The following is a 25873-nucleotide window of genomic DNA, read 5'->3' as shown; positions in this document are numbered from 1 at the left end:
CCCCTGCTCCAGGTGGGAGCCGTTCCGGTGACGCGGGCGCGCCACTGCCCGGTCCCGGCCCTCCACCCGCGGGCCCCGGGCTGGGGGGCTTTGGGGCCGTGGGGGCCGGCCCTGGTACCTGCGTCCGGCCGGTACGCTCTGCACCTGCAGCCAGGAGTCGTCCACGGGCGGGGGCATGGGCGTGCTGACAGTGGTCGTGTTGATATCGCCGATGATGCTGAGCGCCTCCTTCAGTGCGTGGTACATGCGCAGCATCTCGTCGCGCCGCTGCGCCTGCTCCGCCGACTCCTCCATCAGCGTGTTCTGGTCCCCGCATGAGTACAGGTTGGCCAGCAGCTCCGAGAAGATGAATTCCTTCGTCTGTGGGCACGCGAAGAGAAGGACGGGCTGGGACCTGACACCTGTACCTCTCTGGCCGCCCCTCGCGAGGACCGCACGCTGGGCTGGGAGCTCCCCGGGTCCTGGCTTTGCCACCACCTGAACTCGGGCATCTCACCCCGCTTCCCCGTCTCCCTCCTTGCCCTTTTCTCAGTTGGTCCAGAGAGGAAAACTGACCTGTCCAAGGTCATAGATATGGGAAGGCACTCCGGGCCTATCATGCAATGAGGACACCTAGTTACTCAGCTTTGTCTCAGCCTCAGTTTCCCTATCTATAAAATGGGGTAGTTAGTTACACCTTTGCCAAGGACTTGTGCACTCCAGGGGACCAAAGTAAGGTAGATGCCAGTTTAAAATTTTCTGAGCCCTTGAGTAACACGTGTCAGGTGGTGCCTGCCTGGATTGGGTGAAATGTGTCTCTGTGTAGGCGGTGGGTTAATATGTTCCTTATTCTCCGTGGTGCTACCTGGACCTGGTCCTGGATATTCATGGAGAGGCGCTGAGGTTTTTACGCCATAGGCCTGTGTCTCACTTATTTGCTACAAACGTACGCTGAGCACCTACTATGTGCCAGGCACCATGTTGTTCTGCTTTATATATGCTTTACTTCTCAACTCTATTATTATCCATATTTTTACATATAGGGAAACAGGCTCAGAGAGGGTGGTTTACTGAAAGTCAAACAGAATTTGTGGCAAAACCAGGATTCAAGCACAGTTTTCATTCTCTGGGGGCCAGGCTTTTTCATTAAGCCATTCTGCGGGGCGTGCATTTCAAAACATGGTCTGGGGGTTCCCTAAAGATGTGATTCCTGGTTCCTTTTGGGAAACATTTAAGCATGTTTGGAGCAACTTGGGTATGTGACTCTACAATATAATGTACAAAGCTCACATTATATTTCTTTTGGACAGCTCTGGTGTGGACCTATATCTACCTCGCAAGACCCGATCCCCAGGGACTGGCTGTGCCTCCCCCAGGCCAGCCTGGCCACTGCCTCCCTGGTCCCCAGAGAGCACCCCCGGCCATGAAGGGTTTGCACCTACATTGTTGATCATGAGATGCATGATGGTCTTCGGCATGAGGTCCCGTACGGTCTTGTTCACAATGGCCATGTATGAGTCCACCAGGTTCCGGATGGTCTCCACCTGCCGCTCTAGCTGTGGGTCCATGGAGTGCATGAAACTGTCTGAGCCGTTCTCCTCAGTCTCACTGGCCTGCCGTTGAGAAGAGAGGGCATCAGGGTGGTGGGGCCCTCGCAGCCAGGTTCCAGGCACCCCCAGGGTCTCGGCCCCTCCAAGGGTGCCTGGAACACTGCCGTACATAGAACAAACACCAGCTCCCCCAAACATACTGCGTCTGCACTCTACCCACCCCAGTGCCTCTTAGGATCCCAGACCCTCATTCAGCCTTATCTTGGCTCTCAGTCCAGTGCCTAGAATTTGCCTCAGTTTCCCAGTCCATCAATTAGGAAAGACTTTCCAGGGTCAATTCCTGATGCTAAAGAGCTGGCCAGAGCTGCTGCCAGGCTGGAGACACCTGGTAGAGGGCGAGGGAGGGGGACACTCACTTTCTCCTTGTCCTGGGAGGCCCACACCAAAGCCACAGAGGTCATGACACCGGCATTGGCACCACCACCGCCGCCGCCACCAGCAAGCACAGCCGAAGCAGACACACACAGAAAGGAAAAGGCAAGTGAACCCAGGGCACTCTACCCCAACCCTAGGGCAACTGTAGACATTGCCACGGTGAAAGAGAGGAGGAAAGTGAAGGTAGCCACAAAAAGCCACCGCGATATGAAGGGGATGCAGGAAGTGCCATCTGTGGTAGAGGGTCACGAAAAACCGGCTTTGGAGGACAGGAGGAAGGCTTCACTCTGATCCCACGCCGGCGCAGGTAAGGGGAGGATCCATGCTATTTCTGAGCCCCAGAAGCGCTCAGAACCGTGACATGACATTCCTGAGGATAGTGACCCAGGGCCCCTATGGGAAGTCACTTGTCCCCGCCACCCCACCACTCACCCCAACACGCTCAGGATACACGCCAGCCCTCAGGAAGGAGGCCTTCCAGCTGTCCACCTCCTCCTGTGTCTCACAGGCCAGCTCCAGCTGCCGATAATCCTTGTAGACATTCCTGCAGGATGGGGCAGGCGGGGAGGGGAGAAGGCGCGAAACCCATTCATGCAGGTGGTTAAGGGCATGCACAGATTGGAGGCATCACGCCTGGGGTCCAGGCCTGGCTTTCTCATTTCCCAGCTGTGTGACCCTGGGCAAGTCCCCTCTCCTTCCAAGATTCAGTTTCCTCGCCTGGAAGATAGGTTAATAAAATGGCTCCTGCTTCCCTGGGTCATTGTGAGGATTCAGTGAAATTAGCAGTCAAATGTTCTATTAGAAAGGGACTAAAAAGTGGGGGGATGAGCCCTCATAAGAGGGGCACCCCTGACCATGCAGTACCCATTGGCTCCCCCTGCCTTCCTGGGGACCTCTCTGACGGAAGCTCTACTGATCCCTCATCTCGAGTAAGGGGAAGCCCGCAGGAGACGGCCCTGGCCTAGGAGGGGAGAGGCGCGGTACTGTTACCGACATGACTGGACACTGAGTAGCAAGAAGGGGACCAGGCCTGAAGGGTTCTTCTTTGATCCCCAGGCCTGGCAGAGCAGGTGCTCACCCAGTGACCAACTAAATATTTGTCAAAGGAATGACTTGCCATGGGGCTCGGGGCAGGTCCCTGTCCTTTCTGAGGGTGGTTGGGGGCTTGAAGTCTGGGGACCCACCTCTGCTCAGTGTTAAAGAGGGCAAAGATGTGTTTGCTTGACATGAACCCTTTCTCCACATCCCGTAGCTTCAGGTTGTCCACGGAGAGCATGTATTTCTTCTCTTTCTCCTGTGGAGAGAGGTGGGAGTGATGGGCGAGGTCAGCACTGCTCCCTGCTACTCCTCACAACCTAAGAGGGTTTTCTATGTGGTGGGGCGGGGCAGGCTGGGGCTGTGGGGCCCCAGAGTGGCCCTGGGCTTCGGGGGCACCTGTGTGCCATGCACGGCACGGGTGCTGTCTGAAGAAAGCCTGGCCATGGAGCCTGGGGCCTGCCGGGCGTCTCTCGTTCCCAACGGCATTCAAGCCATTCCCACCACCTCTGCATACGTGCCAGAGCCCAAGAGTGCAGGGTGGCGAGACTGAGGGGGTCTCCCAGTCCCACCCCAAGCAAGCCCTGGATACCATCCAGGCCAGCCCCTGGCAGGGACTTCACACTCAAGCCTCTCTCGCCCCCCGCATGGCCAAGGAGACCTGCTTTGGCTAAGCTGCTGACTTCATTTCCTGACTGTGGAGACAGTGAGGGGGGGCCACCAGCTCCAGCAGCTTCAAAGGGCTGGCTCAGCCCACCACCCGCCCCCGGCCGTCCATGTGTTAGCAATCAGGGGCACAGCACAAGCCTGGAGATGGTATGTCTGTGTGTGCAACATGTATGAAGTTGTGTGCTTGTGCAAACACACGCCTGCCGGAGCATGGACCTGTGACCCGTGTGTATGTGTGCCCGTCTGTGTTGCCCAGGTGTGTGTGTGCACATGTGTGCCCGAGGAGATGCCCAGCATGGCCATGGATCCTTGTGAGCATGTTTGTGTGTCAAGGTGGATGCGTGCCCACTCTCATAGGTGTGTGTGACAACTGTAAACATCTGTGTTTGTATGGAGCGTGCCTGGGGGGCACACTGTGGGCACACGTGTTTATACGCAGATGGTTTGTTGCATGCGTCAAACACGTTTAATTTATCTGTAGTCATCTGGGAGGACAGACATGCCTGTCTCAGACAAGGAATGGGTCCCCTGCCATTTGCACACCCCCAGTGACAGGGAACTCATTATCATAAGAAGCAATAAGGCCAAACTAGACAGCTCACTCCCTAGAAAGTTTGGCATATATTTTGGCTCACCCTCCCCATATTTTCTTTGTTCCAGGCCCCCTTTCTTTTACGTGTTGGTCCTGTTTTCTCTGGTCATGCTGTAAACATGTATCTGTGTATCTTGGATGGGCACATGGGAGCCAGGCCTGCGTGCACACTTGGATGGGGCTCTAGGAGGAGAAGGGTTTCTGCTGCTGGTACCCTGCATGCCCACACCCCAGGACCTGTGCTGTGGTCGGGGGGATGCCTGTGTAGATCTCAGGGACTCAAGTCTTGGGCATGAAGCTCATCCAGAATCTCAGGTTGGGCCGGGGAGAAGGGGCGGGGGGGGGTGCTGGGTTGAGGAGGACCCTGCTCCCCAGTCCTGGCGCCATCCTGCCCACCTCCTTCGCCCCCCCCCCCACACCCGCCTGGCCCATCCGGCCACATAAAGCCTTCTTTATGCCAGGCGGGTGGCCGGGAGCCCCAGAGGGCGGCTGGGGGAGGAGAGGAGGAAGTTGCACACGCGGCCAGAGAACATCTGGAAGCGTTCGAGGGAGGCCCCGTCACCACCCGCCCTGCGCTCTGGGGTTGGACTCTAGGTAGGAGCGGCCTCCTCCCCCCACCCCTCCCTTCCTGCTGGCCGGCCCCCTCCCCAGGCCCCTCCTTCCCAGCCGAAGCTCCCGCTCACCCCTGCCACGTCAAAGGAGGCAGAAGGGGAGTCGGGAGCAGAGAGGGGACCACGGGCTGGCTGGGCTGGGGTTGGGGGCCTTGGATCTCCAGGACAGGGGGCTGAAGCTCCCACCCGACGGACAGACACCGCTGCCTGGATGCACCAGAGGACACCTCCACTCCGTCTACCCAGTGTTTAGACTATCTGTTCAGGACTCCCAAATTGTACAGTAGTCTGCACATTGGTTAGGCTGGGCTGGGTTAGACCCTCGGCGCCGCCGCTGGAGAGCTGGACCGACCCCCACCCACCATCCCAGAACCGGAACCGGGAGACGGGGCAGGGAGCTGGCGGGTGGGGGGGGGCGCGCAAAGGGAGTGCTGGGAGGAGGTGCAGGGGGAAGGGGGCACCCTGCTGTGAGACGGGAAGGGGGTGCTGATGGGTGGCGGAGGGAGCCTGAGAAGAAGGGGGGGCAAATGAGGACTGGGGATAGGGGCAGCTGCCTGTCTGCCCAGAGGGCCACCCAAGTCCCAAAGACCAGAGGGCTGGTGGCTGGGGAGAGAGGGGGACAGACCATTCTCTCTGCAGGCCAGACCACCTCCACATCCGCAAGCTGGTCTAGTGCAAAAATCCACTCACATCACACACACACACACACATGCACACACTCAACAACTCGACATGCACACCCCGACAACTCAGGCATATACATTCCCACACCCAAACTCAAGCCACACACTCATGCCCCCAGCACACTTGCACATCCCAGGGGCACACACGTGTGCGCACACACACACCCTCACCAGGGAACACCGGCTTGCTCCCGTCCTTCCATCCTGAGCACATCCATACACCCTCCCTTCCACACAGGGCCCAGGCACGCGCAGTCTTCTCCCGACCACACCTAGATGCTTATACCCCAAACACTCCTCCAACGCCCCCCCACAGCATCCATGAGCCTCACACACCCCACCTCCTGGCCCTCACTGCCCACCCCCACTGCGCCCCACACACGACCCCACCCCAATGTACACACGAAGCTCAAAAAGACCCCGCCACCCAAGAACAGGGCCCCTCTTGGATACATTCCCGGGCAGCGAAGCCCCCAGCCCCAGGCCACACTGTCCCCTGGCCCAACACATGAGGACCTTGCGACAAAAGAGGACCAGGAGTTCTGGGCCCAGCAGTCAGCACCCCCAGCCCACGAGGGGTCTAGGCAGCCTGCCTGAGCAACAGAGCAGGAAGCGACCCCCCCACCCACGTCACACCACCTCACACTCCATCCCTTCCAGGGGCCCCATGCTCAGGGAGAGGCCAGGGTTGGGGTAATGAGGTCCAGATGGCTTGGCGTCCCAGCCAGTGACAACGGGAGGGCCCAGCCCAAGATGGGGAAGGGGGGCTTGCCCAGGGCGACTTGGAGGGGGCAGGGATCAGGGAGGGAGCTCAGAAACCAAAATCACAGCCCCCATCCCAGCCCCACTTCCCCACTGAGAGTGCCCTCTCCTCTGAAAGCTTCCTCAGGAAGAAGGTCCCCTCCCCCACTCTGTGGCCAGCTGGAGTTCATTACCACAAGTCCCCTCCCCACACACACCCCAAGCCCTCCCTATTCTCTCTGGTCACCTCTGGAATCCAGATGTGGAAGCCAAATAGACTCATTCTTAAAGGAGACCGGCAGCGAGGGAGGGAAGTGGCAGGGGTTCTGTGTGCCCCTGTGGGCAGGGAAGGGTTTGGTGTGGAGTCTCTGCGGGGCCCCAGCAGTCCCGGCCCCTCGGCCTGGAGGCACCTGGGGCACCTCCCTTGCGCCGCTGGGGTCTGGGGGACAGGGGTGCCGGGGTTAACAGGGTGTCTGGCAGCTGGATATGTGTGTGTCATAGGCCTGCGGGGCCACGGGGGAGGCGGCACACCCTAGAGCAGGAAAACAGGAAGGCCACAGGGCTGGCGGGGTCAGGGAGGGGTGCCCAGCACCCCTGTCCACCCTCTCCAGGGCGCTCAGTCCCAGGCCCCCCGCTACTGCCAAGCCACCTTCTCTGTCCAGCCTGGAAGGACTCCCAGGATTGCCTGCGCCTGATCCTTGCCGCCCACTTCTGCCCAAGGGTCTCTGATGGGATTTAAGAAAAGCCCTGTTCGTTGGGTGGCCCGGTCTCCTTCAGGCCCTTGGTAGTGTCTGAGCCTGACTCTGGCCCCAGCCGAAGCCCTTGATGACCAGTGGCCCTTTACTCACCTCATCGTCCTTGTACCAGGACAGATTCTCAGCGGTCAGCACAAACCAGTACTCCTTGGAGCCCCCCTTCATGATGCCAATATTATTGATGGTTAGCCAGCCCTTCCGGATGACCTGGAGGGTGAGAGGGCAGGAGGTCAGTGGGCAGAGGACAGGACTCCCTGTGGACAATGGGATAGGCAAAGAAAGCCACTCCAAATCCCACCCCTCCTCTAGCTCTAGGAGGCCTGGCCGGGCAGGGAGGGTGTGGGTCAGACCTGCTGTGGTTTGAACCACAAGGGAACAGACTGGAAGATGGAGAAAGGCGGAGGTTAGCTCAGGATAAACAGCCTTCTGACAGAGCCATCTGAGGAGGGGACTGGTAGCCTTGGTAGCGGATGAGCTCCCCACCTCTAAAAGTGTGCAAGCAGAGTTTAGGGAGCCAACTGGGCAAGACAACACTGAATGTCTTTTCAGCTTAAGATTCACCTTATTCTAAGACTTGTTCCTGACCTCAGGGACTTTATACGTGCTGCTGCTGTCTCTGCCTAGAAAGCACTTCCCTCCTGTTGGTCTGCCAAATTCCTCTTCACCCTCTGGGTATCAGCTCAGAAGTCCCATTCTCAGGCAGGCCCTCCTTAGTCCCCAGTATGTCTGGACCCCCATTATAGTCTTGCAGTCTTTTATAACTCCCTTAAGTCTTCTTCTATGACAATGGGTGAGATTTCAAAATTGTGCGCGCGCGCGCGCGTGTGTATGGGTGTGTGTGTGTGTGTGTGTGAGTGAGAGAGAGAGAGAGAGAGAGAGATAGAGAGAGATTATCTGCTGATGTCAGCTGGTCTTGTTAAATTATGAACTCTCTTGCTCACTGGTATATCCCAGCACTTTGCAGTGTGCTTGGCAGACAGTAAGCAATCAATCAATCAATATTTGTGGCATGTGCTATGGTAGTGGGGTTCTAGGGGTCTTTGGCCCCAAGGCAGGGACAGGAGTGGGGTGGTAGGGAGTGGGAGCAGGGTAAAGGGCTGAGCATGAATGGAACAGGCTCCTTCCTCCCTGGGGAGCCCAGAGTAACAGGCAAAGATCTGTTTCCACAGCAGGAAGCAGCTGTCCCCAAGACCATCCTGAGCCACCACCAAAGACAGGGCCTGTAGATTCTGCTCCAAGGACAAGGCCACTGACTAGACCCCCCGGGGTGGGTCATAGAGAAAGAGCTCCCTCCCCCAGCCCTGACATCCCTGGCTCCTCTGAGCATCCAGAGAAGAGCTGAGGACGAGGAACCTGGGGCTGGCAGGAATGTTGTCTGCAGTCAGGCCTGCTTCTGAGACCCTTGAAGCCCCCCTGGAGCCCTCCTTGACCCTCTGGCCTCCCCCAGACCTTGCAGAGAACCCAAGCGACAGTGGATCAGAAACTGAGCAGCTGCCTTTGCCATTCACAGAAACATGACAGACAGGTGCCTCATGGTGCCTCTCTCATTCTGTCCAGGTCTGGTGAGGATCCCCTCAATGTCTTGTCACTGTCTTTGGAACTCAGTCCAAATACCATGGCCTGGCACCCCAAGATCTGATCAGCAGACCTTGTCAGCTACTCCCTGCTCTGACTTGCAGCCTTTGCCCTCCCTTGGCTGCCTCCAGCTCTGTCAAAACCCCTTCTAGAGGGGCGCCTGGGTGGCTCAGTGGGTTGAATCCTCTGCCTTCAGCTCGGGTCATGATCCCAGAGTCCTGGGATCGAGCCCCGCATCAGGCTCTCTGCTCTGCAGGGGGCCTGCTTCTCTCTCTCTCTCTGCCTACTTGTGATCTCTGTCTGTGAAATAAATAAATAAAATCTTAAAAACAAAAAAACAAAAAAACAAAAAACCCTTCTAGAGCCCCTGCACCAGGAACCTCTACCCCTCCAACCCCCACCCTACCTGGGTCCTGACCGCAGACTCAGGTCCCCAGGGGGCAGGGCTGGAGTCTGACCCCTGTCCGGGGGCCAGCCCAGTATAGGCACCACCAAGTGTTTGCTGAACTGAATTGCCCTGGGATATCACACTCATTAATGCCTTCGTTCTACTGAGCACCTACTATGTGCCAGGCACTGGCCTGTAGGGCGGAGAATTTGCTGACGGACAAGAGAGACCCAGTCCTTCCCCTCATGGGGTTTGAGAAAGAAATAGGTATGAAGCCAATAGTCACACAAACACCTAGATTGTTATAAAGAAACTGCGGCCTCTGGAAAATTCCAGACAATGGCTCATGTCGGGGGAGAAGTGGTGTTTTCAACAGAGATCGGAAGGAGAGAATGGGTGAGGAGGGACTTCTCTCTTGACATTCATTCATCTCTTTACTCAACTCTCTGGTAGAGATGGTTACCTACCATCCATCCATAAATCCATCCATCCATCCATCCATCCAACCATCCATCCATCCAACAGATATCTGAGGAGGACCTACCGAGTGCCACTGCCAGCCATTTTCACCCACCCAGCCCACACGGTCTTCCTCTGCCTGAAGTAGGTGCTAAGCTCATGCGTGCTGATGCGCAGGTTGATGGGACTCTGTGAATGACTGGGCCTCGCCTCTGGACTGCGAGCACATGTGGACACCACGTGCTGATGTGTGCAAGCAGCTCAAGCCAAAGAGTGCCCTTCTGCCCCCTGTGCTCCCCACTACAGATGGGCCCCTTCCTCCCCTTCACTACATAAGCCAAGAGCCCCAGTCCTGGTACTCACCAGAATCTCATCCTGCAAAGAGGTAACCATAGCAACCACGAGAAGCATCGGGAGAGAGGAGAGAGGGTTACTGAGGCAGAGTGGGAGGCTTGTGGCTGGCAGCTGACAGGCTCCCTGGCCCCCGTGGGACCCTTCCCCTCGGGGGAGGGGGGCTCTCAGAGCTTGGCGTCCATCCGGCACCCTCCATCCCTCCGGCTGGGGCACTGGGGTTCACTCACCTGGTTCCCTGAAGCCTTCTTCTTGTTCATCTGGTTGCTCCTCTGCTGAGCACTGACAGGGAGAGGGGGAAGGGTCTCGGAATTTCTTCTCTCAAGAGGCCTAACTTCAGTGCCACTGCTTAGTGGGCACTGGACCCAGAGGGTTAACCTAGCAGGCCTGGGTCCTACACACACACGCACACACAGAGGAGGTGTCGCCTTCTCTGCCTAGGGAGCACTCACTTGGCAAAGCCTATGAAGTCCTCATGATTGGTGTTCATGTACGCCAGCTCAATGTCGATGAGAAGCATGACCTTCGAGGATACACATGTTGGCAGGCAAGGGGAAAAAAAAATGGCAGGGTTTTAAAATGCACGAAGGGCTGGAAGAAACATACTTATAGCACTTATAGAACCCATAATAAATCAACCAAGCCTTCAATAATAGGATCCATAAAAAAATAAAGAGTTCCTACAAGTCAATAAAGGAAAGAGACATGCCACACAAATCAAATTAGCCAGAGAACACGAATGGGTAATCCATAGAGAAAATACATATAATATATAAGGATATGTAAAAAATGTTCACCCTCATTAATAATGAAATCTAAGTTAAAACAATGAGAGCCTTTTATAACCTATCAAATTAAAAATAAATATTGGTAATGACCAGGGTGGCCATGATTGTGGGAAGATGGATTTTCATGGTGGAAGTGCAAATCAGGGCCACCATCTTGGAGGGTTATTGGGTAACATTTAACAATATTAAAATGCGCTTACTCACTGCTAGAACTGTATATATAATATGTATTGTAGGTCTCATAGATAAACTCATCCAAGTGAGCAAAGATATATGTTCAGTGTGGTGTAGTTTGTAATGGAGAAAAACTGGAAACAAGCTAATGGCCATCAGAAGGTGAAATAAATTATGGTATCCTCTGAACAATAACTCATTCTACAATATTCAAAAGAATGAGGACAATTTCTAGGTTCCGGCGCTGGAAGATTCCCTTTGCAAACGAGGAAGAGTGGTGGGATTTGTAACTGAGTTGTGACCAGAGGAACATTCCCGATGCACACCGCCGGGTTTAGACCCAAGCCCCACTGCTCCCCATAATACACCTGTGCTCACTGAGCCTCCAGTTCTGCAGATGAAATGTGTCTGCCTCCTAGGAACGGCGAAGTCACGATGAAATGAGGCAGCTCACATGTCTGACGTGTAATGGGTGCTCAACAGATGTTAGCTACTACAATTAACTTTAGAGAAAAAAGGCAAGACACACAGCGGGACTGTGGTTATTGGAGATTAAGGTGGAAACTGGAATGTGTATATGTCTCGGGAAAAAATGCCGAGGGGCGCCTGGGTGGCTCAGTTGGTTAAGTGGCTGACTTCAGCTCAGGTCATGATCCCAGAGTCCTGGGATGGAGCTCCAGGTCTGGCTCCCCATTGAGTAGGGAGTCTGTTTGTCCCTCTTCCTGTGCCCCTGCCCCTGACTTGTGCTCTTGCTCACTCTCTCTCTCAAATAAATAAATAAGATCTTTTTTTAAAAGTGGAAAATATATGGCAGGATCTTTTTTGGATTTTTTAATTATTTTTTAACCTTTTTTCAAAAGATCTTATTTATTTAAGAGAGAGAGTGCAAGAGGTGGGGGGAAGGGTAGAGGAACAAGCAGACCCTTCACTGAGCAGGGAGTCCAATGTGGGGCTCAATTCCAGGACCCTGAGATCATGATCTGAGCAGAAGGCAGATGCTTAACCGACTGAGTCCCCCAGGCATCCCAATAAGTAAGATCTTAAAACAAAATGCTTGGGCCTTGAAGGGAACATACCAAACTGTTAATAATGGTTATTTTGTGGGAGGAACCAGGGGCAGGGAAGAGTGAATGAAGGAACACTTTACCTGTAATTTAATTACTTTTATACCGATTGAATATTTTATTATTTATCACTTTTGTAATTGAAGAGATCAATGAGGATTCAAAAACACAACATGCGAACAAAGTTGTGAACGACTGGGGGACAGCACTGTCATGGAGAAGGGGCATGTTAGTATGGAGGTTAGGAATTAGGAGCCAGGGGTGGGTACAGACAGAAGGATGATAGAGAAACGTACAAGTAAGAGGACTTGTCTATGGGCCTCGTGTGGGCTATGAGGAGGCAGGCTCGTCTGCTCCTCCCAGCTCAGAGGCAGCATTCAGTGACTATGTTTGTGAACGAAGGAATGGATGTCTGATAAATGACTAAATAAAAGTCTATTTGGGCAATGGAATATCATTCAGATAGTCCTTAAAAAGGAAGGAAATTCAGAAGGGGCACCCGCACCCCAATGTTCATAGCAGCAATGTCCATAATAGCTTAACTATGGAAAGAGCCCCGATGTCCATCAACAGACAAATGGATAAAGAAGATGTGGGAGACACACACACACACACACACACAAATATTATGTAGTCGTCAAAAATGAAACCTAGCCATTTGCAACGAGATGGATGGAACTAGAGGTTATTATGCTAAGCGAAATGAGTCAAACTAGAGAAAGACAATTATTAAATGATCTCACTCATGTGTGGAATTTAAGAAACAAAACAGAAGCGCATACTGGAAGGGAGGGAAAAATAAAACAAGAAGAAATCAGAGAGGGAGACAAACCATAAGAGACTCTTAATCATAGGAAACAAATTGAGGGTTGCTGGAGGGGAGAGGGGTGTAGGGATGGGGTAACTGGGTGAGGAGCATTAACGAGGGCACGGGATGTAATGAGCCCTGGGTGTTATATACAACCAATGAATCACTGACCTCTACCTCTGAAACTAATAATACACTATATGTTAACTAATTGAATTTAAATAATTTTTTTTTAAAAAAAGAAGGGAACCGTGACACCTGGTGTGGTCTAGCTGGACCTTGCGCAAACCATGCTAAGTGAAACAAGCCAGACACAAAAGGACAGTTACTGTAAGTTTCCACGAATATGAGGTCTCTAGAGTTGTCAAATTCACGGAAACACAAAGGAGATCAGCGGTTGCCAGGGGCTGGGGGCAGGCAGGGGCTGGAGAGTCACTGTTTAATGGCACAGAACTTCGTTTGGGGAGGATGAAAAGGTTCTGGAGACGGGGGTGATGGTCACACAACAGGTGAATGTGCTTCACGCAACTGGACCCACACTGAAAAGTGGTGAAAATGTCAAATTTTATGTTCTATATATTCGACCACAATAAAAAAGTTAGAGAAGCAGAGAGTATGAGGTGAGAACGTGTAAAGCAGACTGAGACAGAAGAGGCAAATAGGAAGGAGAAGGAGGAGGGCTGGGGGCTGGGGTGGGGGTGGGGGGTGGGCACCAGAGTGCCGAGGGCTCACCTGCTCCTTGGTGCGACCCTCACGCTCCCGAATGTGGGTGGTCACGATGCGCTCCATCTCTTCCCGCAGCCGGGGATACTGCTGCAGCTGGGGAGGGGTGGGAGGGGAGAGAGCCACGTACACAGGGGGGCACTGGCGAGGAGCACCCCCACCCCACCAGAATCCAGGGACCCAGGGGCATGGGGTGGCAGGACACACAGAAGGCCTGAGATGAGGGGAAGAGAGGCCTGGGGTCCCAGGAAGCTGAAGGCACCAAGCCATGGCCACCCTTTCCCTCAAGTGTGGGTTCCAAACGGCAATTCAAGGGTCTTTGGGGTTCCAGGCCCTCTTCCAGGCCTACTTGGGCACCTTCGGGGGGAGGGCAGTTCCCATGGGCAGAAATGCCATGGGGCCCAGCCTTCTCCGCCATCTTGGTGGCAGCCATCTTGGAAACAGACTATTGGATGGAGGCTTCTGTGGGGGGTCCGTTTGCTCCCAAAGCTTTCATTGACCCCCAGAGCTAATCCTTGTCCTCCCAAAGGCTTGGAGGGACAGTCAGGAGGGGAATCAGGCAGAGAACAGCCTCAAGATTCCTGTCCAGGAAGAATCTGGGGAGGGCAGGGCCCGAGGTGCCAGCTGGCCTCCTGAGTCAGGCTGGGGACAGGCAATAGCCCTTGTCAGAGCTGAGGGAGGGGGTGGGGGAGACCAGCAGGCACATACAGGACATGCAGGAGCCACAGGTAAGGCATGCGAGGGCATCGGGTGGGGGTGGGGCATGCGGAATCAGGTCCCAGCAGCATGAGCAGTACCCCGTGGGGGCCTAGCTGGACCCCGGGCCCTCTTGGTAGAATCCACCCAGTTTTGCCTCCCTTTGCATGCCCCGGCCTGGCACCATCATCCCCAGCGGCATCTGCCCAGCCAACTTATCTCTACCCCACTCCTTTGGGGTAGGAGCTCACCAGTACCAATTTCCCTCCAGTTTTTATCAACTGAGGCAGAGGAAGGGGAAGTTCCTCGAAACCTTCCTCCCTCTTCCTATGAACTCTACCCTCATCTCAGCTGGACTCTGGACAAAGCCCACATTGCTTCATTCTCCTACAAGACTGTTGGATGCCACCTCCTCCAGGAAGCCCGCCCTGACCACCCCCAAGAGCTAGGTTAGGGGCCTCTCTGTGGCTCCCTTCCCCACAACTGGATTGCCATTGCCCTGGGGCAGGGGCAGGCCAGGCACACAGCCACGGCTCAGAGAGGGCAGGTTGAAGGAATGAGAGAATGAATGAAGAATGGATGTTTTTGCCCTCCTTGCCAGGGTGAGTAGACACCAGCCCCTCTGGCTCATGAAACCAGCTCTTCCTTGGGGAGGGGGCCTCGCTGAGCTGAATGATGGGGAGACCACCCACAGGAACTTCAAGTCCTGCTGGCCTGCCCTCCCCACTTGGTTGTCACGTGGGACCCGGGTCCGGCAAATCTTGAACCAGTCCTATTCCTCTTCCCACGCCTGGGTCAGGCCCCTGAGGTGAACACCTCTATGTGGGAAGAGACCTGGAGGTTAGTGTGCCTGGGTTACAGGTCGTGATCCTGAGGGCAAGATGGCAGCCAAGGAGATGGGGCGAGGGGCATGGGAAAGGCAGAAGGATGGGGAAGAAAGTGGCACCCTGGATGCCCAGGAGAGGCAGACGTGAGAGATGGTTCATCCTCCCCCTTCACCCCCGACCATCCCATGGCTATGCCAAGGTGTGGCTGATGTGGTCAAACACAAGGGACCTGGGGGGAGATGTAGTGCGAGACCGGGGGCTTCCAAACAAACACTGGCTGGACGGGCCTGGTGGACCCGCTGCCCCATGAGGCCCAAGGAGGGGCTGTAGTCCTTGAAGTCTCCAACTTGGGGTAGACATTCAGGACTGAGTCACCTCCTCTGAGGTGGTCCCATGTGCTTCCTCCCAGGGCAGGGCTATGGCGGGGCGGGGGGGGGTGTGTTGGAGGGGGGAGGTGGGCAAGGAGGGAAGGGGGAGCAGTTTGGTAAAGAACATGACCAATTCTCCCACTGGTTCTGGATGTTTACATTTGTCAAATTTTCCGTGTGTCACACATGACAGGGCGGCCTTAGCCTCTTCGAGAAGTTCTGTTCCCTTTGAGCATCTTTTTCCATTCTGGCTGTCTCTGAGCCTTTCCAGGACTTTTAGCCAGTTTTTAAAATGGAACATTTCTCTCCCAGTCCTTGGCTGAGTAGGGGCGGTCAGCTTGGAGCCCATGAGTGAGTAGCCAAGGATGCAGGCCCGGGAGCCACATGACTCTTGTTTCAAAGCCAGCCCCTGCCCTGCCAACTTTCCTTAAGAAAGTGACTGCAGGGGTGCCTGGGTGGCTCAGTGGGTTAAAGCCTCTGCCTTCGGCTCAGGTCATGATCCCAGGGTCCTGGGATCGAGCCCCACATCGGGCTCTCTGCTCAGCGGGGAGCCTGCTTCCTCCTCTCTCTCTGCCTGTCTCTCTACCTACTTGTGATCTCTATCTGTCAAATGAATAAATAAAAAAATCTTTAAAAAAAAAAAAAAAAAGAAAGTGACTGCAAACTCCCCGAGCCTCAGTTTCTCCATGTGGAAAATGGGGCAGTAACAGCGCCTTCCCTCTTAGCGTCCTTGGGAGGAAGGATTAAGCAGCACACCCCACGGGGGACATTAAACTCCAGATTTCATCCAGAGGAAAGCTGTAATCCCAGCAGGCCCGGGAAGAGTTAGAATGGACTATTTAGAAGCCTCTGGGAGGTGCCTGGGTAAACTTAAAAAGACTTGGGGAAGAAAAAAATAAAGAAGATGGGTGAAGTTTTGCCATGTAAAGAAAAAAAAATCATTACTACTCATTCAATACATCAAAAGGCAACATTATTTTTTAGAATTTATAAGCTTTCTTTTTTAAAGTTTTGGTTATCAGTATTCCTGCTGACAAAAATCTAGACTCACTGCAAGACTAAAATTTGCAAAGTAGAAATGGAAAAGTTCCTATTCTCCTTGCCCTCCCTTAACATAATGGTTAGCAATGTGATGACTATGTCTTTGGGATTTTATTATTCACACATACCATTTCCTCCCCCAAATACTATATTGTCTTTTGAAACCTGCTCTTTTCCTACAGTACACTGGGGAGGGACATGTGAATGGAAATAAATATATCTTGCTCTTTTAATAGCTATAGTCTGCCACTGACTGTATGATACTTTACATAATCGATCCCCTCTTGATGGATATCTGGGTTGTTTCCAAAATGTTACCATTTATGATAATTACTGCTTTCCTTTGGAATGCAATTCGGCAGATTGTTTCATAGTTTTTAAATGTTTGATTCTAGTAATCAGTTTTCTAAGAATCTATCCTAAGGAAAAAATCCTAGAGAAAGAGGATTTTTGTATAGACAAAGATGTTCAGTGGGGCCTGGCTCGCTCAGTCGGTAGAGTGTGTGACTCTTGATCTTGGGGTGATGAGTTCAAGCCCCATGTTGGGTGTAGAGATTACTAAGGATGTTCTTTGCCAGATTATTTATAATATTGAAAAACCAGAGACAATTTAAATAGCCTGGGTGGTGCAGTGGGTTAAGCGTTTGACTCTTGGTTTTGGCTCAGGTCCTGATCTCAGAGTCATGAGATCGAACCCTACATCGGGCTCCACACTGAGCGTGGAGTCTGCTCGAGATTCTTTCTCTCCATCTGCCCCTCCTGCTCGTGGTCTCTCTCTCTCTAAATAAATCTTAAAAAAAAATGTTCACCAATAGAAAAACATGTACTACATGTTACATAAATCATGACAAATCTGCTCAGTAGAATATCACGCAACCACTAAAAAAGGTTTATGTAGACTATGTAACATACCCCCCCAATGTGTGTTACTAAAAGAAAAAGCAGGATGCTAATATATTCACAGTGGGGCTACCTAACAAGGAAAATAAACCTATGTATAGAAAAAAGATTTGGGGGGTGCCTGGGTGGCTCAGTGGGTTAAGCCTCTGCCTTCGGGTCAGGTCATGATCCCAGGGTCCTGGGATCGAGCCCCACATTGGGCTTTCTGCTCGGCGCGGAGCCTGCTTACCTTCTTCTCTCTCTCTGCCTGCCTCTGCCTACTTGTGATCTCTCTCTCTGTCAGATAAATAAATAAAATCTTAAAAAAAAAAAAAAGAAAAAGAAAATAGATTTGGAGGGAGTGCCCAGGTGGCTCAGTTAGTTAAGGGCCCAATTTGTGATTTCTGCTCAGGTCATGGTCTCAGGGTCATGAGACTGAGCCCCCTGTTGGGCTCTGCACTCAGCAGGGTGTCTGCTTGGGATTTCTTTCTTTCTTTCTTTCTTTTTTTTAAGATTTTATGTATTTATTTAATACAGAGAGAGAGCAAGCACGCATACAAGCAGGTGGAGTGGCAGGGAAAGGGAGAAGCAGGCTCCCCGCAGAGCAGGAAGCCCGACTTGGGGCTCGATCCTAGGATTCTGGGATCATGATCTGAGCCGAAGGCAGATGCTTAACTACCTGAGCCACTGAGGTGCCCCTGCTTGGGATTTTTTATTTTTCTCTCTCTCCCTCTGCCCCTTCCCCCACTCTCAAAATAAATAAATAACCCTTAGAGGGAAAAGGACAAGGGAAAAAAATTAGGAGGAATAGGACAATGTTGGGGAAGTGGGGAAGTTACCCAAATCATGAATGTTCATATCCACTGACTGGCCATTGTCTTTCTAGAAATTTTCCCTAAAGAAAAAGCAGAATAGGGGTGCCTGGGTGGCTCAGTAGTTAGGCGGCGGCCTTCGGCTGAGGTCATAATCCCAGGGTGCTGGGATCAAGCCCCACATTGGGCTCCCTGCTCAGCAGAGAGCCTGCTTCTCCCTCTCCCTCTGCCTGCCGCTCTGCCAATTTGTGCTCTCTCTCTCTCTCTCTCTGTCAAATAAACAAATAAAATCTTTTTTAAAAATTATTAAAAAAAAAAAAAAAGAAACAGGGGAACCTGGGTGGCTCAATGGGTTAAGCCTCTGCCTTCGGCTCAAGTCATGAGATCTCAGGGTCCTGGAATCGAGCCCTGAATCGGGCTCTCTGCTCATCAGGGAGCCTGCTTCCCCCTCTCTCTCTTTGCCTGCCTCTCTGCCTACTTGAGATCTCTGTCTGCCAAATAAATAAATAAAATCTTAAAAAAAAAAAAAAAAAAGAAATAGCAGGTACGTACTATAAATACATTTGTAAGGTTGGTCACTGCAGCACTGTTTATAAAAGAAAAAAAAGTTTGAAACAATGGCAATGTCAGTAGGATATTGGATATATAGATCAAGGCATATTTCTACAGTGGACTATGATTCAGCAGCTCAAGGGTAGATCTTGCAGTTACGTAAAGGATTCCATTACATATTGCTCAGTAAAAGAGTTCTGAAATCAGTGTGTATAGTATGATTCCATTTAGGTTAAAACTGGTGTATTTTTGTAATTAGTTAGGAAGCTAATAGTCCTTATCTTTAGGGTTGTACGATTATAGGGACTTTGCTTTCTCTGTACTGTTTGAGTATTTTTGTAACAATTGTGTACGATCAGAACAAAATTAATACTGATCATTTCAATTTTTTTTTTTTAAAGGCGTATACTTGCAAGAAACATACAAAAATCTCAGTAGTGGCTTCCTGGGAAGGGAGGGTTGCTGCCTTTTTAAGCTTTGTCATTTCCCCAGTGTTTAGAATTGAGAAGGTATTAGTTTTAATAATGAAAAGCAAAAGTTAAAAAAAAATGTAGTTATATCTCGTCTTCGTTTGTAAAGAGATTTAAGGCAGTTTAAAATAAACTCGGTGTTTTTTAAAGTGTAACAAAAGATTGTGTCGCCGAGAACTCAGTGGGCAGTGGGACGGTGACCCAGATGCCTCGGTCAGTACTAACCCAGTGGGGAGTCCGGCCCGGGTTTTATTACACCTGGAAAAGGCACGGCGTGGATGCTAATTTGCTTTCTGACCACATAAGTGGGCAAAGTGAGACAGGATAAGGGAAGGTGTGCACGTGACTGATTACGCACGAGCCACGAAACCTGTGAAACTTACTTGCAACGTACAGTTAAGGCAGAAGTGCCCCCACCGCCCAGCATAGAGAGGTTTTTCAAATATAGGAGAGGCTGGGCTCTCCTGGAGATTCTGAATCAGCTTTGCTGGGCAGGGGCATTGGAATCCTGGAAAGTCTCCCCCAGGCACCTGATTCTCATGCACTCCCCGGGGAAGAACTGCCTTCGGACGATCTGGCTAAAAATCCTCAGAATGCCCAAAGGTAGACAAATAGGAAGAAGGCCTTTAAAAAGGTCACAGACCCAAAAGAGGCTGGCCCTGTCGAATGCATATGGATTACCATAAAGTGAGTAATCCAAGATGCTTTAAGGCAATTGGTTTTGAGGAACTGGGCTGGCTTCCCCCACCCCAGGAGGCCCGGATCCCAGATCTATCCACCCCTCCCCCACTTCCCTAACTCTGAATCCCACTCTGCTCTTCTTTTCTGAGACTCGGTTGATTCATCTGTAAAATGGGGATAACATTACCCACTTCTCAGGGCTGTTGGGAGGCTTAAGTCAGTTAACAAAGATGAGCACTTAGCTCAGTGCTTGGCCCATAATAGCTGCTTAACAAATACCAGCCATCCCCTTCTCATCGTTGTCACCACCGTCATTCTTAGTGAAAAGGGACCGCTGAGGATGCTCGGGTTGGAGCAAAGTCTTCTAGCAGCGATGGGGGCCTAAAAGGGTCGTTAAGTGTAAGCAGACCCAGGGTTAGAGGCTGGCACGAAACCTAAGGGCCCAGAGTCACCCAGCCAGCACAGGTCCACGTGGGTGGCGGAGAGGCTGTCAGTCCTGCTCAGCAGATGGTTCTGCCCACGGGAGGCCATGGCCATGAGGAAGGGACAGCCAGGCCCAGCCCCGCCCTGGTGGCCGTCATACCTTTTCGCTACACTTTCTGATGGTGGCCGTGAGCTCACTGACTACCATATCCACACACTTGATACTGGGCTCTTTGAGCTTCTGCACCTGCTTTTTCACTGTGGCTTCAAAAGCGAGGTCAGGTGTGAAGAGGCCCGTCCTGCACCCGGGGAGGAGGGGACGGGACAGGAGGAGCAGCCGTGGGCAGGTGGGGAGAAGGAAGGGAGTGAAAGCCAAGCAGAGCCAGGATTCGGGAGTGGAGGATGGTACGGGCATGGGGGAAGAGAGAGAGACACCGACACAGAGAAAGAGAGAGAGAACAGAAGACAATATGAGTGTGGGACCGGCCCTCCCTACCGCCACCCGGGGTCGGCACCTCCCAGGAGCTGCCAAGTATCCCCCAAGACTCTGTGGATATGGGGTGGGGGGCTTCTGAGGGACCAACCCCTGCTCCAAACAAGGCCCCTTCCTAAGTTTAGATCCTCTCCCCAGGGCTTGGGTCTCCCCCACACCCCTACTCCTCAGCTACACTGAGCCAGCCCTCTCTGTCTTTTCCAATACTATCTTTGTCACAGCCTTTGGGTCCTCCTAAGGGTCCCAGGCCAGAACCCCACCCACCCGTTCTGTTCAATTCAAGGTTTGCCAGAATCTCCTGCATTCACTTCATCCTGGCTCCAAAGCCTAGCATGATTCCCTACCTCAACCAGGATCGCTGCATCCAGCTGCCCAGGCTGTGCACTGCACAACCCCAGGGGGCTCCATGTGCATAGACCATGGTGCAGATGATGCCTCCTGGAGTTGCGTAGCTGCCTGACCTCCACTCTCCAGCTCTCTGTTCTACTCCTGCCCTTCCCTTTCTCCACAAGGGGCATCCTTTGCCTCTCCTCCAAAAGGGTCTGGAGGAATTCAGCTGGGAAAGACAGAAAGAGAGAAGAGGAAAGACAGAAAGAGTGGAAGTGGTGGTAGAGAGGGGCCAGGGCAGCAGTGGGGAGAGGAAAGGAAGGGAGGCTGAGCGTGGAATCAAAGAAGTACTGGATTTGGAGTCCAAAGCCTTGGCTTCGAGTAATAGCTCTGCCACTTACTAACTTATATGACCTGGGACAAGTCACTTGATCTCCAAAGCCTCAGTTTTCCTGCTATGACATGGGTGCCATCCTCCCTGCCCTGTCCTCCTTGGGAGGTTCTGTGAAGCTCAGATGACATAACAGATGGAAGAGGGCTCTGTGCCTGGAAGGTTGGATGTGGATGGAAGGGAAGAGGAAGGTCCTGAGTGAGAGTCCTGAGTGAGGCTGGGGTGAGAATGGGGAGGATGAAAGACAGTGGGGAGTCAGGGTACCTGCTAGGCCCGGGTCCTCTGCACCCCTCTAGCCATCCAGAAGGCCCTGTATCTCACCTGCCTGTGGGGTCCCTGGAACCCCCAAAGGGGACCCCCAAAGCTGGAAGAGGGCTCAGGGTCCCTCCAGGCCTATTCTCCCTGAGCTGGGGGAGCTCTTGGTGGGCTCGGAGGATGAAGAGTCGCCATCACACCTGTCTTATCAATGTCTAATCCCTACATCTGAGGGCCAGGGGGTGGGTAAGGCCCCCTCAGAGAGGCCCCCTGTCTTGGTCCTTGGTGGCCTGCCTCCCCCACCCCGTCGAGGTCTGTACATGCTACCGAGGAGGTGGTGGGGGATGTGGGGGAAGGAGCGCCTGGCAGCGGTGCAGGAGGGGGGCAGAGGTGGGGGGGGCTGGCCCGGGCCACCGGGTTACCTTCTTGGTGCACTGTCTAACCGTGCTGATTAGCTCCGAGATAACCATGTCCACACACTTGAGACACGGTTCTCGGATCTTCTTCACCTGCTTTTTCACAATGGTCTCAAAGGCCATGTCTGGGGTAAAGAGCCCCGTTCTGAACGCCCGGAGCGGGAGAAGGGCACAGTGTCACAGGCCAGCTCCTGCCAGGAGTGCCAGGCCAGGGCCCCGCCCGACCCCCTGAACTCTGCCCTTGGGGTCCTCCCACTCCCCCTCTCTGGGCGCCAGTGTTCTCATCTGTAAAACGGGTGGGAGGGTTTCTAATGAAGGACTTTCCACTAACGCTCTTTGGGGGCAAGACACAGTCTGCTTATAGTCATGTATGTCCTGCTTCCTCTGAAAATTCTGTTCGTACAAAAGGTGCTATGGCCAGAAATGGTATGAAAACTGCCAAACTGGGTTCTCTTTAAGAGCCTTTCTGGGGATAAAACATTTTATTTTAAGATCAGGAGAGAGATTTTTTTTTTTCTGTGTCAAGGCCAATGCAGTTATCAGTCTGTAATTTCCATGCCAAACCTTGGAATTGAACCTGCTTAAATGCAGGGATATTTTGGTCTCGTTCACTGCCTTGCACATAGCAGGTGCTTTAAATTTTCTTGTTGAATGAACAGTGTGGGTCTCGGTCCTTGAAGGGGGTTAAGCTTTTAAGGAAGAGTCCTTTTTCTAGTCCCCTTTCCTGTTCCAAAGGCCATGAGGCTGGCTAGAAGGAGGGCAGTGATGTGGAATGGGGCCCACTTGGGGCTAATGAGACTACGGGAGGGTCTGGAGGGTTGAGAGGCCCTGTCCCATCCTAAAAGGACACAGACATTTACTAGCAGCTCCATCCCAGGCCCTCCCCAGTGGTTTGGCACCTCCTGGAGAGGACTGAGGGAGGCTGTCTCATCCTGAGGATGTGCAGGAGGTCCAAGCCTAGAGGATGTTTCCCCGGCCACCTATGTCCTAGGCTCTGCCCAGCTGGTCCAGCCTGTAGGCCCTGGCTCCAGGGACAGCAAAGGAGGACAGCAAGTTGCAGGGAGGGGGTGGCCCATGCCTCCAGTCCACCTCCCCCAGCCCAAGCCTATTTGAGCTGGGAGCCAGAAAGGGTGGAGGGGACTGGGGACCAGGGCTCTTGGTCCTTCCTGAGGGCGGCTCACTTCTCTCCCTGTGCCTTGGCACCAGACACCCTGCCTTCCAGGGCTCAGCCCCCTTCCCCGGTCCCAATACGTGCCTAATGCCATGGATATTCTTGATGGCGTAGCTGATCTCCCTTCGGAGCTCCTTCTCATCAAATTCCATCTGTGTAGGAGAGCAGGTAATAGCTGGTCAGGGCCTTCCTGCTTCCCGGAAGGCCAAGACCCATGCCACCCCCCCAGGGTTGGGCGCCAGGTCAGCAAAGGTATTTGTGAAAGTCCTGGGGAGGGGTAGGGTGGGTAGTCCTAAGCAAAAGCGTCCCACCCCACCTCCCCACCCCCGCCCCCGCCCCGGGGCCCTGGGGAGACTGTCCTACCTTGACTAGCTCAAAGGGGAAGCGTTCATGGAAGATCCGGTTGATGCGGGCTCCTCCTGACAATTCATAGGTGTCGATCTGGTCCCCTGAGCCTTCAATGCGCTTCTCAAAGTCCACGGCAAACTGCTGGACCATCCTGGGGGTGGAGAGAGTGGGATGGTGTGAGGAGGCTGCAGCCAGCCGCCTTGTGGAGGGAGCCCTGGGGGAGCCCTGTGCTGGGGAGTCAGAAGCCGGGGCGGGCCTCACTGCAGCAGGGCCTTGGTCTTGCGCGCTGGGTCATCAGGCCGGAAGTTCTTGTACTCCTCCACCTCCTTCTCTATGGACAGGAGCTGGCTCTGCAGCTTGTTCCGAAGCCCCGGCAGTGTGTCCCGGATGTGGTTGGTCAGTTGCTGGGGGCGGGGGGGGGGGGGGTGCGCAGAATGAGACAGGGGTTAAGGCCATGGTCACAAACGCAGTTACCCGGAGGGTCAAGCAGGGGCCAGGATGCCAGGGCACCTGTGGATGTGGTGAGGTTGGAAGCGGTAGAAGGCAGCCATGACCTTGCCCATCACTGCCCTGCCCACGAGAAGCAAAGCCGCTGGGGCCTGGGCCTGGCATACAGTGGGTGTGTGAACTGAATTCATGAGTGAACAACGCAATTTTCTTTCTTTCTTTCTTTCCTTCCTCCCTCTTTCTTTTAAAGATTTTATTTTTTTGAAAGAGAGAGAATGAGAGAGAGCACAAGAGGGGGGAGGGTCAGAGGGAGAAGCAGACTCCCCACAGAGCAGGGAGCCGGACACGGACTCGATCCTGCGACTCCAGGATCATGACCCGAGCTGAGGGCAGTCGCTTAACCAACTGAGCCACCCAGGCGCCCCTAAAGATCTTATTTTTACATAATCTCTATGCCCACTGTGGGGCTCAAACTTACAACCCTGACATGGAGAGTACAGGCTCTACCAACTGAGCCAGCTAGGCGCCGCGTGCAATTTTCAGTAGAAACCGGGAGTCTAGATTTTTATTTGAAATTACCTGATTTCTAGACACCATGAGGGCCAAATAAAATGTTTCTGGGCAGGAATGGCTGGAGGGCTGCCCCCTCTTCCCCTCTGAGTTTAGGCCTCCCGCAGGGTAATTCTCAAGTTCAGAGAGCTGGAGTGTCAGGTCTGTAGGGCCCCAAGTCCCCAGTTCCGCCCCTATGCCACATGCCCTTTCCCGCTCCCTCCCATCCTCATCACACCCACGAGGAGGACTCCTCTGTGGGTCACCCTCACATTTGACTGGTTCTGTCCCCATGCTGCTTTCCCCAGGCCTGAGCTCCCACCTGGTTGAGGACCTTCTGCAGGTAGGGTGTGCCCATGCGGTCCGCCAAGTGGCGGTAGGATGGGTGGGAGAGGAAGAACTTGCGCTCAGCGGCCAAAGCGGCCGTGATATCCTTCTTGCCATCAATGTCCTTCTGGCTCCGGTTCACCACCCCTATGTAGCCTGTGGAAGGCGGTAGAGGTCAGGGGCGAGCAGCCTTGCGCAGGGTGGGGTGAAGGAGAGGGGCAGAGCAGCAGGTTAGGGGAGGGGCCTGCCTACCTCTGCGCAGGGGGAGAAGCTTGTTCTCCAGCACATCACGGGCATCTGTGCCCTCGTCCATCAGATCCAGCTTGGTGATGACCCCGATGGTGCGCTGGCCTGGGGGGCCGCAGGAGAGGCTCATCTGCATCTGCACTAGCCCTCCCACCTGAGACCCCGTGAACTGCGACCACCCGCCCCGCCCATCTCCCTTCCCATACCCTCCCTCACCCACCGCCTGCCTCCTTTACTCTTCAGAGTGGCTCCTCCTGGCCCAGAAAGTAGAGCCCCAGGGCCTTGCACTTCTGCTGCCCTCAGGAACCTACCCTGGGGGTCCACCTCCTTGGCAACTTTGAGAGCATCAGAGTTGGCCAGGTCGGAGTTGGCCGGGGACACAGCCAGGATGAGGCAGTTCTCCTTGGTGACAAACTGCATGAGCATGTCCCGGATCTGGAACTCGATGTCAGGAGGTTGGTCCCCCACCGGGACCTTGGTCATTCCGGGAAGGTCCACCAGTGTCAGGTTCAGCACTGGACAAGGTGGCGAGAGGGCGGGCTCAAGGCGAGGGGCGTGGCGGTGGGCGGGCGGATTAAGAAACGGGGTCGTCCAGAGAGGATCCGGCGGGAGGTGGACGGGATTAGGGAAACGCTGGGCTGAAGCAAGGGGAGTGGGGCCGTGCAAGGCGTGGCCAGCGGTGGGCGGAGCCATGGCGGGGTGGAGTTTGGGGTAGGATGGGCAGAGGAGCGGGGTCGCTGTGGGGGCGGAGCCAAGCAAGGGGGCCAGGAGGCC

At 53.7% G+C, this 25873-nt stretch overlaps 1 protein-coding gene across 11 annotated transcripts in view; it reads right to left on the bottom strand.

The window, feature by feature from the left end:
• LOC111145697 (dynamin 1) overlaps positions 1-25873 on the bottom strand; it is a 45535-nt gene that overhangs the window by 4843 nt on the left and 14819 nt on the right. For 2 of the 11 annotated variants that reach the window (XM_022500810.1, XM_022500813.1), the window contains exons 4-20: positions 25411-25614; positions 25106-25204; positions 24849-25009; positions 23792-23934; positions 23546-23681; positions 23267-23334; positions 22018-22156; positions 13390-13476; positions 10276-10346; positions 10054-10105; positions 9836-9847; positions 7144-7257; positions 3149-3258; positions 2397-2508; positions 1946-1957; positions 1422-1592; positions 119-360 (exon numbers count right to left, since the gene is read on the bottom strand). In XM_022500810.1, the coding sequence (XP_022356518.1) occupies positions 119-360; positions 1422-1592; positions 1946-1957; positions 2397-2508; positions 3149-3258; positions 7144-7257; positions 9836-9847; positions 10054-10105; positions 10276-10346; positions 13390-13476; positions 22018-22156; positions 23267-23334; positions 23546-23681; positions 23792-23934; positions 24849-25009; positions 25106-25204; positions 25411-25614 (1933 nt within the window). Of the gene's footprint in view, positions 1-118; positions 361-1421; positions 1593-1945; positions 1958-2384; positions 2509-3148; positions 3259-7143; positions 7258-9835; positions 9848-10053; positions 10106-10275; positions 10347-13389; positions 13477-20289; positions 20429-22017; positions 22157-23266; positions 23335-23545; positions 23682-23791; positions 23935-24848; positions 25010-25105; positions 25205-25410; positions 25615-25873 lie in introns of all 11 variants that reach the window. The other 9 variants (XM_022500817.1, XM_022500816.1, XM_022500812.1 and 6 more) reach the window with 8 other exon arrangements.

Source organism: Enhydra lutris, unplaced genomic scaffold (assembly GCF_002288905.1).
Source record: "Enhydra lutris kenyoni isolate GAN:26980312 unplaced genomic scaffold, ASM228890v2 scaffoldscaffold13, whole genome shotgun sequence".
NCBI classification, from domain to species: domain Eukaryota; kingdom Metazoa; phylum Chordata; class Mammalia; order Carnivora; family Mustelidae; genus Enhydra; species Enhydra lutris.
Note: the sequence above shows the minus strand (reverse complement) of the source record. Positions and strands in the feature narration are given on the sequence as shown.